At 35.4% G+C, this 13,958-nt stretch overlaps 1 protein-coding gene across 7 annotated transcripts in view; it reads right to left on the bottom strand.

The window, feature by feature from the left end:
• SMAD5 (SMAD family member 5) overlaps nt 1-13,958 on the bottom strand; it is a 49,185-nt gene that overhangs the window by 26,533 nt on the left and 8,694 nt on the right. For 6 of the 7 annotated variants that reach the window (XR_003730113.2, XR_013418087.1, XM_015140872.3 and 3 more), the window contains 1 exon segment: nt 2,214-2,785. Coding sequence is in view for 5 of the 7 variants with exons in the window: in XM_015140872.3 (XP_014996358.1) it covers nt 2,214-2,616 (403 nt within the window). In the remaining 2 variants the exon portion in view is untranslated. 7 annotated transcript variants of the gene reach the window in all.

The following is a 13,958-nucleotide window of genomic DNA, read 5'->3' as shown; positions in this document are numbered from 1 at the left end:
AGACTCTAAGGTGACCACTATGATTCCCACCTCCAGGTATTCAAACCATTGGGTAGTTCTCCCTGCTTGAGTATGAGTATGACCTATCACTTCCTTCTAACCAACAGAATACGGCAAAGGTGGCAGGGTGTGTATGACTACATTCCATAAGAATATAATGCCCTTCTTGCCAGAAGACCCTCTCTTTCTTACTGGCTTTGAAGAAGCTGTCATGAATGTGAACTAGCTATAAAGAAGGCTATGTGAAAGCAACTGAATCTGTCAATAATCACATGGGCTTGGAAGCAGATCCTTCCCTACCTGAGCTTCTGATAAGATCTCGGCCCTAACCAACACCTTGATTACAGTGCCTTGCAAAGGACCCAGCTAACAGTGACTGGACTCCTCACCCAAAGAAACTGTGAGGTAATAAACATGCATTGTGCTAAGCCACTAAGTTTGTGGCAATTTGTCATGCAGCAATAAATGACTAATGCACTCAGCTAGTAGCTCAGCTTATACCATTCATTACAAAAAAATATTTACTGAGCATCACCTACCAAGTGCCAGATAACAATATGCTATTCTAAGCAGTAAGGATAGAGTAATGAATGAAATAGGGGAAGACTCTGCTCATGTCAGTCAATAAACAAAATAAATATCTAATACAGAGTCAATTAGTGATGGGGATATTTAAGCAAGGACTGAATGGAATGAGAAAATGTGCCATGGAAAGATCCTGGGGGAGAATAAGTAAACAGCAAGAGTTAAAGCCTGGAAACAGGAGTATGGCAAGTCCAACAAACACAGAACTCTGTGGATAGGTCATACAGAGTCTTATGGAAATCTCTTAAGTGTGACAGCCTTGAAAGTGTTTTCAGTAGGAACTGACATGATTTAGTATGTTTTTAAAAAATCATTCTGGCTGTTGCATAGAAAACACAATGGGTTAAGGGGAAGAATAGACACAGAAAGACCAATTAGGACACTACTTAAGGTAAGTGATGATGATGATGTACTGTACTAAAGTAGTGGCGTCAGAAATGATGAGAGGTGACACTATCAAGATATATTTTGAAGGTGCAGCAAACAGCATTTGTTCATATTTTAAATACAGGACTTAAGTAAGAAAAATAAAAGATGAACTTGTGGTTTAGGGCATTAGCAATTACATGAATGCTGTTGCCATTCACTTCAACAGGGAAAACCAGAGGAAAAAAATGAAGTTTCGCTTAGACATATTACATTTGGTATGTTTAATATATATTCAAGTGGAAGTGTCAAGTAGGCTACTGGATACATCAGTCTAAAACTCAAGGGAGAAGTTGACTTGACTTCAAAATGTGAGCATCAGCTTATAGACAATCTTAAGACATGTGACAGCATGAAAGCACATAAAGAAAGAATACAAATGGAGAAAGGGTCTATGGACTGACTCCTGTGAAAACAGCAGAATACGCCAGCAAAGAGGGACAAGAACAGTCAGTGAGGTAGGAAGACCAGGGTAGCATACTGTCTTAGGGGCCAAACAGAGAAAAAGTTTTGAGTAGGATGGAAGGAGATCAACTGTATCAAATGCAGTTGAACAGACAGTAAGGTAAGACTGAAAAATGACCCCTTGACCTATAAAAAGGCAGTCACTAGTGATCTTGACAAGTTAAATGGTAGGAAAGAAAGACTAACTAGAGAGGTCACAAGAAAAAAATGAAACATAAAGATAATATAAACGGAGAATCCTCTAAAAGGACCAGTGGAAACAGTGCAGTGATCGGGGTTGGGTTATGTGAATGAGGTGAAAAGCAGAATTTTTTTTAAGTTTTATTTTAGGATGGGTAGTATCATGGCATGCCTGTATGCTATCAGAAATACTGTGGTAGAAAGGGAAAATAATGCTGGAGAGAAGGATGATAACTGTAGGAACAAAGTTCTTTATTTGACAAAAAGGAATGGGATATAGTACACACTTGGAGCTTAGACTTTAAATAAAACTGAGACAGGTCATCCACAGGAAAAGGCAGAGTAGATATATGGGTGCTTACAGTGAATAATGAATTGCATCACCTGCATATAAACAGCTAAACTCAAAATCCAATAGTCCTTCCAAGATTAGAATATTTAAGATGGAAACACAAAGCTAATATAACATTTTCATTACTAAATCTAGTTACATGCATATCAGGAAGAGAGGTTTTTTGTTTTTGTTTTTCTAAATTCTTCTCAGGAGTAAGACCTACCTGGACTCTCCACTCTCTTATAGTGGTATGGGTTGATACAAACTTCTTTTTGCTTAGATCCAAAAGGAAATTCACAAATATCCAATGGCTTTAGCTCATGATGACTCTGCAAATCCGGCCAGCGCCAAACACGACAATATATAACATGGGGTAAGCCTTTTCTGTGAGAAACCTGCAGGCGTCCATCTAAAGATCTGGGAATAGTGACACATTTACTCGGCTGTCCTGGACTGCTCAAGGCTTTCTCCAGTTCCTCCATGGCACCCTTTTTCTTTTTTAGCTTCTTCACCAAAGCATCAACTGCCTTTTCTGCCCATTTCTCCTCCTCATCACCTTGTTTCCAGCCCAACAATCGCTTTACTGCTGGACTAGTAAAAGAAAACAAGCTGGCCATTGACGTCATTTGATACAAATCTTCAGAGACCTTCCTGTAACTCAAAGTCACTGGCTACTGAAAGAACAGATCACAGGTGAAACATCATACACAGGTCCTAAGCGGAAGTTCCAATTAAAAAGGGAGGAGTGACATTTATCTTCACAAATGCCATATGCTTCTTTCATTGGGTCAAGTCCTGAAAGAGAAAGGGGGAAAGGATCCTAGTTTAAAGCAATTCAATTTATATACATTTAAATTAATATAACTGAAAGGTATATTATTATTAAATAAGAACAGAAAAGCATTACGAAGTAAACAAAAAATTGATAAATTTTCTCCAAAAGTTCTGCGACCACTCAATTCCTTCTCCATAATATGAACAAGTAAGACACTGGCAATGTCAAATGATAACCAAAAGCAAAACCAGGTTGCTCTACCCTCCTATGTATTATCCAAAAATAGCTTCTGGACTCCCTTTGATTAGGCCACTAAACCCTAAAACACTCTTCTAAAATTTGATTCGGAAGTACTTTTATTCATTGAAATCCATGTTACATGCTATGTCAGTTTTGAACGTGATTATGTCCTGATGTGAATAGAAGTCTTAAAAGAAATCCAGCTCTTCTCTAAGGTCATTATTCTCTTTAAAAAATGTTTCCCAGACTGAGAAGGTTTGGACAAAAACCATGATACTACTGAAGTCACATTATTAGATGCAGATTGTATTCATGGTTGTATAAGATGTACCAAACCCTGAAATAAATCATTATAACTGCTAGTAAAATGGCAAGTATCTATTTTTAAAACTAAGTATGTTGAATAAATTTAAAGAGAATAAATTCATTTTAAAAGGGTCAGTTTCTAATTTTATAATTCCTATTGGCTTATTTTAAGTGATACTTTAAGCATATTGGTTAATGAGCCTGCTCCAGGTAAACCACTATTCTGCACCATTAAGAAGTTCCTGATGATGACAGGAGGAAGTGACAGGCACTCCACTGATAAGAGGTGGTAAAAACCAGGCTCAGTGGCGCACACCTATAATCCCAGTTACTCGGGAGAATCATTTGAGCCCAGGAATTCTATCATGTCCAGTCTGAGCAACATAGTGAGACCCCATCTCTAAATAAAGAATAAAAAGAATGTGTAAGATCTCCTGCAGATCACTACACAGCCAACCACAGACAATAAATACCTACTGAAGTAACAAGAATAATGTTTGGAAAAACGGTGTAACAAAAGATGCTTCCTTTCTTGTGCCTAAAATTGCCAAATGCTATAGATCTGTCTTTGAAAAATTCTAGCAACAATATTACTCTGGACTGGGTTGTGTCTTCCCAGCAAAGAATATATGTGCTCAGTTAAAGCCCAGACAATAACATAAAGTAAATAAAGATAATGTAAACACACAGAGTAAATTAAAACTGACATACACTCAACAAATAATTATTGATTCTTTGTTACGTCCCATGTATTGTGAATAGCCATGATGGGGCTTTTTAAAAAAAGTTATGCCAAATAGGGTTTAATCTCAACAGTCGATAGATTCATTCAAAATATACTTACTGAGAGCCTACTAAAGTACCAGATACAGTTCTGGATGCTGATCAACTACTGGCAGCTATCCAGTCTGCTATGCTGGAACCATGGTGGGGAAGGGTACAGGGAAGTAAAGATATCCTCCTTATGTATGGATATGCCTTGTGCCTTGTCTTGCCCAGCCCTATATAGGATGATTTTTGCTAGGCAAACAAAACTGGCCACATTAAACTAGAGAAATAATAACAAAGAGAATGAAAGCATAATTGTCACTAACAGGTCACAGAGTATACAGTGTTATATACTAAACGAACTGTAAGAAAAGCTGACCTCAGTTGCCTCTACATCAAGGATGTATGGTAAAATCCATGTGGGTCAGGAAGTAAAACCATGGTTTGGTTGCCTGAGATGAGATGGGAAATGTCAAAGGCAAAGGCATACAAACATATATATATATATATATATATATATATATATATATGTACATATAGGCAGACACGAACAGAGCATTTCCTAGGCTAGGATAAGAGACAGGGCTGGCTGGCTGATACCTTATTCATGAACACTAGAATACAATGGGGGGCTAGATAGGGTGGTGTACATATGTGTGACAGAGTATGTGTATGAGCAACAGAGAGACAGTTAAGGAAGAGGGAGAAAAAAAAGAAAGCAGCTTCAAGACCAGAATTCAGAATACAATATCATACATGATCAGGCCCTTGGCTTCTCCTTACTCATGTCTTAACCATTATCCTACCTAATTGCATTTAACCACACTTGACTTCTTTCAATTTCTCAAGTATTCTAAGGTTATTTCTACCTGAGGCCTTTGCATCTGATGTTCCCTCCCCTGAAATTCTCTTCTCCTGTAACTTAATGCAGTATACTCACTCAAATTAATTCAGTTGTTCAAAGGTCACCTCCTGAAAGAGGAATTCCCTGACCACTTGATTGAAAATAGCATGACAGCCCATTCTCACAATATTCGCTATCCTCGACCCTGTTCATTTTTTATAGCATTTACCCTAATCTGATATTACATTATCAATTTTGTTTATTTACTTTATGTTTTCCCCAATGACATGTTAGTATGCAGGTGGCCTCATCTGCCCTCAAAACCACTGGATGCCCTGGACCTGGAATAGTGTCCATTTATCAAATAAATGAGTAAAAAAAGCAATTTGTAAAAATATATATATACCTTTCTAAGGATGTCTATATCAAACTTAAAACAAAAAAATTGTTATTTATGGATATCTATGATATGAAAGAATAAAAATATGCCTGGAAATGAAACACACCAGACTCAGCCTCCCAAGTTGATGGCATTAAAGGCTTGAGCCACTGTGCCCACCAGATTCTGTTCTTTACTAGTATCACTTTTTCAAAGCCTATTAACTTTTCTGTAAAATAGAGATGATGGTTCCTAAGTCACAGAAATGTTGAAGTAATAAATAATGTCTATCTAACACAAGCTTTACAAACTCAACCATACTATTCAAACATGAATTATAATCATTAGTATTCAGAAAGAAGAAGAACCAAGACTTAAGAGACTGGCTAGGTCTAGTCCTAATCTAACCTTGCCCACTACTCTTCCACTAGACACACCTTCTGATCCAATCCAAATCCCTGCCCCTCTGCCCATCTGTGTCTTCCAAGAGAAATCTTAGTCATTCTTAATGATAGGCTCCAATCTATCCCCTTTTGTGAAGACTTCCTCTACCACCCCTTGCTGAAGAGGCTACAGTCATTGAACATTTATAATAAAAACTAATTAATAAGACATAAATAATATCCTAACTTCCCAAATACAGTACAAAATCCTCCTAAGAAGTAGTCTTCAGCACCTGGACCATTCCATGTGCCATAACACACACTATGATACTTAATGAATGGTCACTGATTTTTCTATTAACTGTATTTTGAAATTAGAGATAACTTCAAATTTTAAACCCATGTTGACTAAGATCATGATAAAATGAGAATTCTACCCACAGAATTAAAAACACTCATAAGGCAGCTTTGTCAGTAGAGATGGTGGTAAACTCCACTGGGAAAAGGTCATGACTGGAGATACAAGTTTAGCTAGGTAAAGATGAGAAACAGATTTAAGATTTTGCACAAAGAGCTGAAACAAATATATATATATGTTTTCAACAGTGAAAAGAACAGTAAGTAAACACTTAAATATTAGGAAGCATTCACTGTTAGGAAAGAGTTTCCTGATAATGAGTTACTGATAGTGCATTATTAAAAAGATAGAACTAGATACAATGGTACTGCAAAAGATTAAACATATGGGAGAGTTTAAAGAGAATGTAAACAAAGAAAAGGCCAGTGAGTTTGGTGAATGGTATGCCACTAAATTTCAAGAGATTAGTTTCAAAAAGAACAATAGGTGTCAGTTTTAAAAAGCTAGAACTCTTACTAGTAAAACTAGCACAGGGAGAGGAGCAAATCTTACACTCAACTCTTTAAATATGGAATGACTAAAAAATTTAGCACTTTTGATGAAATTATTTCTAAAAATGTTTTCTATACTTCCCAAACTGGTAAAGTGGTATGTGCAAGCTACCCAAGTACTCGTTATCTACATCTCAACTTACAAAGTTACAAAAGGAAAAAAAATTCATTATAAAAATTAACTTCACTAGTGAAGAGTCAAAAGATCTGAACAGATCCTTCACAAAAGAGGACATTAAAATAGCCATTGGATGGAAAAATGGGCTCAATATCATTAGTTATCACATGAATGCAAAAAGAAAACAAAAACTACCACAGTAAAATCTCACTCGGTACCTACCAGAATGGCTACACTTAAAAAAAAAAAAAGATTAACTGTTCATGATAATACAGAACTGGAACTCTCATATGTTGATAGTAGGAATATACGTTAGTCCAGTCACTTTAGAAAACTGTTTGACAGTATCCACTAATGCTAAACATAGATCCCTATGACCCAGCAATTCCATTCTTAGGTATATATCCAACAGAAATGAGTGTTGTGTCTACCAAAAGACAAGTATATGTTCCTAACAACTTTATTTATAATAGCCCCAAACTGGAACCCAAATATTCATCAGCAGTAGAGCAGGTAAATACTGGTAATAAATTCATAAAATGGAATACTTCACAGCTACAGAAAGAACTAGTATATGCAAAACATGGAGAATTCTCATATATTCTTAGGGAAAGATTACACAACATTTAAAAACAGGCAAAACTAACCTATGCCATCAAGGCCAGAAGAGTACTAAAAGGGTCATGAGACAGCCTTCTAGGGAGCTAGAAATTTTGCATATTTTGATCTGGGTGATGATGACATGCATATGTAGAAGATGACTTCTACAGATGACTTCTGCATATGCAGAAGTTCATTAAGCTGTACACTTAAAATTTGTGTGCTTTACTATATGATTATTTCAATTTTTAAAAATATTTTTAAAACATACTTGTGACTGATCACTTATAAAATCAGTCCCTATTCACAAGTGCCTCCCTCACCGTAATGGCTCATGAACCATGAGTGAGACTACAGATTTTGCAAAAATTCCAAGATTTCCAAAGTTTATAAAAATAATGGCAAACAATGTAGGATCTAGCATTTAATTTTACCCCACTTACAAGTTAGTCTGTTACTGTCTTCTGCATGTCGCCAAAGGACATGAGGCTCCTGGGTTAGAAACTCTGTTACTCAGGGGACAGCAAGCAGCATAAGCACCAACATATTTGAGGTTTTGTTTTTCCCTAAGACCCATGGGGATAATGTGATGTCTTTTATAGTTTTGCCTGTTTGTAAATGTTGTACAGAAGGAATAACATGTAATCTTTCCTTCAGTATTGTAAGATTCTCCATGTTTTCTATGTATTAGTTTGTGCTTTTTTGTAGTCTTGATGCATGGATGAGGAACACTGGGCTTGGAGAATCTACCACTTTTATAGTAATCAGTAAGCAAGACATTCTTTGTTGGGGGGTGGGTAAGAAAAGTTTGACTATCAAAGAATTAACAGAGGTCCTTGGAAAAATGTATATACATTTTTATATTTTTGCAAAAAAAAAAACAACTTAAAGCTAATGCCACAAATGTCAAATTAAAGACTGTCATATCATGATACTGAATTATTTTGTGGGAAAAATTGTTTATCCATTCACACTTGATCCATTATTTGTTCATTATAACAATTTATGCATGTTTACAGTTACTATAAGCTAATGTTTTCCTAGAATTTTAGTTTCATTCTTCAAGATAAAATCAGACCTTTTACTCACCATTTAGTATAAAATGGTGGTCTACAATTTTCAGTGGTTTCATTTTAAATGAAATTCTCTATAGAAGGCATAAAACATGGGCTGCATTGTTACCGCCTAAAGAAACAGAGGGGTATGAATGATCTTAAAAGGCTACTTACAGAGGCAGATGTCTGTACATTTTACTTTCTTACAATATAGCAACAGGTACTTCAATAATTTCAACAGCTTCCTTTCTAAAACAAAATCAATTGCTTAAGCAAAGGAATCATAATATTCCTTTGATAATGGTAATAATAATAATAAACCACTAACATTTATTGAGCACTCACTATGCCAAGTACTGTTAAGGACTTTACATTTAGAAACCAAAAATCATTAAATTTCAAAACAGCCATATAAAGTAAATTCCATTATTCTCATTTTACAGGTGAGAAAACAGGCAAAGGGAAATTAAATGCAACTTGCTTAATTATACAGATAGCAAGAAACAGAGCTGAGAATTGAACCCTGGCAGTCCAGCTGCAGAATCTATATTCCTAACCACTGTACACAATGCCTCCTAAAAAGAAAGCCGCCTGCCAAGGAATTTTCTTCCCTTAAAGGTCTCTAATTGTTCTCCATATTCCTTTGACTTCTCCAAAACATTGAAATTGTTCAATATTATCATAAGATTGTACAGTTTAAGAGATCCAGAATAATCCAGCTTAATTTGCGCATTTTCAAACTTATTTTTATACCACTTAATGTATGTCATCAACCTATCAACTTTAACCCAACCTTTCCAGGTTTGTGCTAGGTCAATCAGCAGGAATGAAAGGTTTATCTATATGCTTACTACCACTGCATAAAAATACATATTTTTTATGGTGGTCTTACTCCAAAGCCTTTCTAATTATCATTAGGATATTTTTAGCACACTTATCACTAGAACACAATGATCTCAGAAATGATGAGAAAATGTACCACTTTTTAAAAAATGTTTTTCCTTAAAAAATATTTTTCCTAAGTATACTCACCTATAATCATACCATTAACATATGGTATGCTTATATTTGTTTCCTCTGCATATATATAGTCTTGCCCACAACTGCCCATAACAGGATATACCATGATACTACTTGGTATTCTGCATTTTCCATTTAACACCACAAGCATTTGCTCTTCCCTCACCCCAATATATAGATTTTTTTAAATGCCTTTAATGGTGCAATCATATTTCACTCATGTATTTTCTTAATATTTAACACCTAGGTTTCTGAAGGAACTAAACCACCTATAGTAGAAGTAAAATTGCTAAACTGAGATTAAAACTTCTTTATAGTACCCATATAATGGATGCATTTTGTCCTATAGTCTTTTCTGCAGACTATACCATATTCAAAATAACACCTTGGGTCCACAATTTGAAATAAAACAATCAGAGAGCTTGGGTTACAGCAATAGATTTACTTTAGTATCCTCACATAAGTACTCAGTTATGAAAAAATTTCTCATTATGTATACAAAAAATAAAATACGCTCTGATTTGCATATATTAGCACATGCTACACAAGCCACAAGTGAAGCTGCAATACCTCTGAAAATTTTATGAGTCTCTTTCCTGAAAAGTTGATTTAATTTTTCATGCCCCCTTTGCCTTTCACTAAATAAAACAAATTTAGAAACACTGAGAACACCCATCTTCAATTTAAATCAGCTATGTGTCTAACACCCCACTTCTACATCATCTCTACACTTATTCCAATAATAGAGAAAAACCCCAAAAGACTGTATTTAGCAACTACAGTCTTTACACATTACAGATTACTGGACAGCTAAATTTTGGTCCTCTATACTCCTTTTCTAAATGCTTTCAGAGTCTACTGAGGCACAAATATACATAATAACCAGTGCTAAACTTAAGCTCCCACTTATTATAGCCTTATTTATATAACACATATTTACTGAGTGCCTATAAAAGGCAAGGCACTAAGCTAGATAATAAACAGTTGAAATATAAATCAGATCCAGACTAACTCTAAATAGTTACAAATTAATAGAACAACTGAAATGTGCCCATATCTATCTACGATACACAGTGGAGAATGGAGTTGACCTAAAGATGTAAAGGCTGCTAAAAGGAAGTCAGGATATGACCTTCTGGGGAGAAGGATGAAGGGAGACAATTTTATCTTAAGCATAAAAACGTCTATGTCTTTCACAAAGTAATATTTTATTTACCAGGATAAGGAGCTACAGCACCTCATTTGAAGCCTAATAAACTTGGGTTCAAATTCTGGATCTAGCACTTACACCCAAAATCTCCATTTCTTCCTATTTTGTATCGTGAATACCATAGCCCTAAAAGGTTCTGAGAATTAAGTGAGAAACACTTAACTCAGTACACAGTGCATACTCAATAAAGGGGACTCCTTTATTTCAACAAACATACAGTCATGTACTTTAAGAGTCTGCATTATTTTATGAACCCTGAAGGAAGAAAAAGCTGCAAATTAAACAGCATAATGCTTTCTTATCACTTAAAATTTTTCTTCACAGTATCAACCTTCTGCCATCAACAATGTTAAGTATAAAGAATGTTCTGACATTGCTCCAGGACTGTCTTTCAAGCCACTGACAACCATCCTGCAAATTTTGATACTGGTGCCTGTTTGGTGTTCCTAGAGCATGTAAATGAAGATGTGAAAACAACAACTAAGAAAATATTTTAAGTGGCAATTACTCAACACGAGAAGTTAAAACAATGTCCACACTGAGACTGAAATGACAGCAACAGAAACAGCAAGTCAGAGCTACGCCTGTACAATGACAACTAGATCAAAACTGCCACCTGGCCAAAAGCAATACTCAGACGCCATTAACTGTACGACAGTTACTGTTATGTTATGAGGTGAAAAAACAAAAGTACATCTTAGAAGAAATACGGTGGCTTTTTCTTTTTTCCTCTCTCAAAGTCCTTTCTGATGTTCCCCATCACTTGCCACCAGTATCTGTCATTCAACCCCCTTCCTTTGTTCTCATTCTTTTAACTCTTTTTTTTTCTTTTCTCTTTCTATATTTCTCATAGCTTATCCTATATTCCTCAGTGTTGCTTTTGGAGAAACTTGACAAATTACCTAAAGAAAATGAACTTTCCTTCTGTCTCAAAAAGAACCCAATTAGCATAGAATACATGATTTGTATCCTTGACACTTTCAGGTGCTCCAGGGCTTGCTTACTTCTGAGTTCCCTAGTAAGTCAAGGGAAGATGCATCTGACAGTCCACATAGGTGAAATAATGCCCTGGACAATCTGGCTTTTGAGCAGATTCTATTTGCACCTCTGTAATCCTCATCTTGAGTCACCTAACATACCTATCCTAAAGTACACCAGTGAGAATAATATATATTAATATATACCAATATAGTAAGACATATTAATATATATCTAAAGATATAAAGAGGTAATATATTTAGTTACTAAAAAAACCAAAAAGTCAATAGGCTTCAAAGAACTTAAATCATCAAGCTGTTTTCTTTTGCAATAAACCTCCATAGAAACCTATTGTAAAACAGTTGTTTATAAATGTTAGTCTTATTTCAATAATATAATCAGGGATAGAAGACAAATTCTGCTTTCTCTTTTTTGCTCTTACTAGGGCCATATTAAACCAAACTTTCAGAATGTTAAGTGTCAAACAGCCTTTTCTTTAAAAGCCAAGCCTTGTTACAATAATTCAGAACGGGCTAACCATGAGCATCATAAAAGAAAAATACAAACTAAACTGAACAGTGTCTATGAAACCTTTCAGGGAAATTCCCACTTCTAGCTTGAAAACCAGAGAATCCTCCAAAATCTAAATCTAAAATCCCATTAGGAAACCCACAGGACAATTTGTGTTAGGTGAGACAGTCAATTTTCATCAAAACTGCCGTATGAATGAATGGAATTAAATCTGAGTGATCAAACACTTTCAGACTCAGATAATGAACCCATTATCTGCTATTATCTTGGCCTTTCATAGTATACCTCTGGTTTATGAGGTATTTAGAGTACATACATGGAACAGAAAGAACAGTATAACTGGAAAGTGGAAGAAGAGAAAAGCTCAAGGAAAAAAGGAATAAATACATAGATTTTGAGGATCATATTAATTGGAGAGATGAACTGTGATGTTAGACAGAGGAGATATTTGATTTATTCAAAATTTATTGGGTGCCTAGTGTTATGTTAGGAATACTCCATGCTAGGAACTCAGGCTTAAAAGACACTACCCGTAATCTCTGTAAGATCTTAGAGAGTAATGGAAAAAAGAACAAGTGCTATAAAGAGTTTCATATGCCATTTAACCTATCACTTAGTTTTATCCTAGATTTATTTCCATATGATAGCCAACAGAAATAGGGCATTAAAATTGAGTTTAAAAAAATGTACACCAAGCACAGAGAGCCAATAATTAAACAGACAGGAATATATGCTACTTCTTATACTAGAAACTGGAGGGACTTAACAGCTATGAACCCATTATCTGCTATTATCTTGGCCTTTCACAAGTATACCTTTGGTTTATGAAGACTTGACTTAATAATACCCTTTTATTGATGTATTTTGTCATTTCTTAGAGAAATGACCTCAAAGCTAGAAAGAAAACCAAGGTATTAATATTTAGAAATTCCTATGTATGTGAGGTTCCCTGATTCTTCTGAAAAACTGCAACCGCTGATTGAACAACACAGAATGTCACTAGTAAATCAAAAGAGATGCAGTGGTACCTCAGCCATAAATGAAAACCTTATAAAATTATGGTATCTCATGAATTACAAAAGAACCTATCACATTACAAAACACACACACACCTCACCTCTCTTTCAGCTCAAGCATCCCTTCTTTGGGGAAGTCTTCCCAAACCGTCCTGGCAAGAAGTCCCCCTCTTACATGCTTACTGCATCACATACTGCTACTTTGTAGCACTTACCACACCTATGTTTTCACATTTACCTTTCCAGTCTGTCCCCACAAGAATGTAAATTCCACAAGAAGAGCTGTATCTGTTTTCACTCATCATTGTAAGCCTAGTGATACATATGCTCAATAAATATTTGTTTAATGAAAGAAAGGGGATGTGATATTAGCTCTGGTGGTGGGGTTAGGTGTACTTTTCACTTTCTGCTTCATCCAATTCTATATTTTTTAAAGTAAACCTATTTCTTGTAGAGTCAGAGGAAAAACAGGTTTCAAAACTAAAGTGCAGCTATACCTCAGCCATATTATGAACCCTTACTAAAGAGAGGATTCACATTATCATGAGTCACTCATGCTTCAAAACAATTCGCTCTAATATACTTGGGGTTATACAAATTTGGAGGCTGAAACTAAGAAAAATCAAATCAGAAACTAGGTACAAATACTTCCGTAACTATAGGACTCTAGGTAAATCAACAGAAATACAGAAATGATTATCATAAAGTACACCTACTTCTTTAAGAACATGTGCATTAACTGACTCAACAGCTATAATAGCCATGAATCATCAAACACTTATTGAGCACCTACTATCTAGCAGACACTGTAGGACATGCGGGGGTTTATCAGGACC

This window comes from Macaca mulatta, chromosome 6 (genome assembly GCF_049350105.2).
Source record: "Macaca mulatta isolate MMU2019108-1 chromosome 6, T2T-MMU8v2.0, whole genome shotgun sequence".
NCBI classification, from domain to species: Eukaryota; Metazoa; Chordata; class Mammalia; order Primates; family Cercopithecidae; genus Macaca; species Macaca mulatta.
The sequence above is the reverse complement of the archived record's forward strand: the minus strand, read 5'-3'. Positions and strand labels throughout refer to the sequence as shown.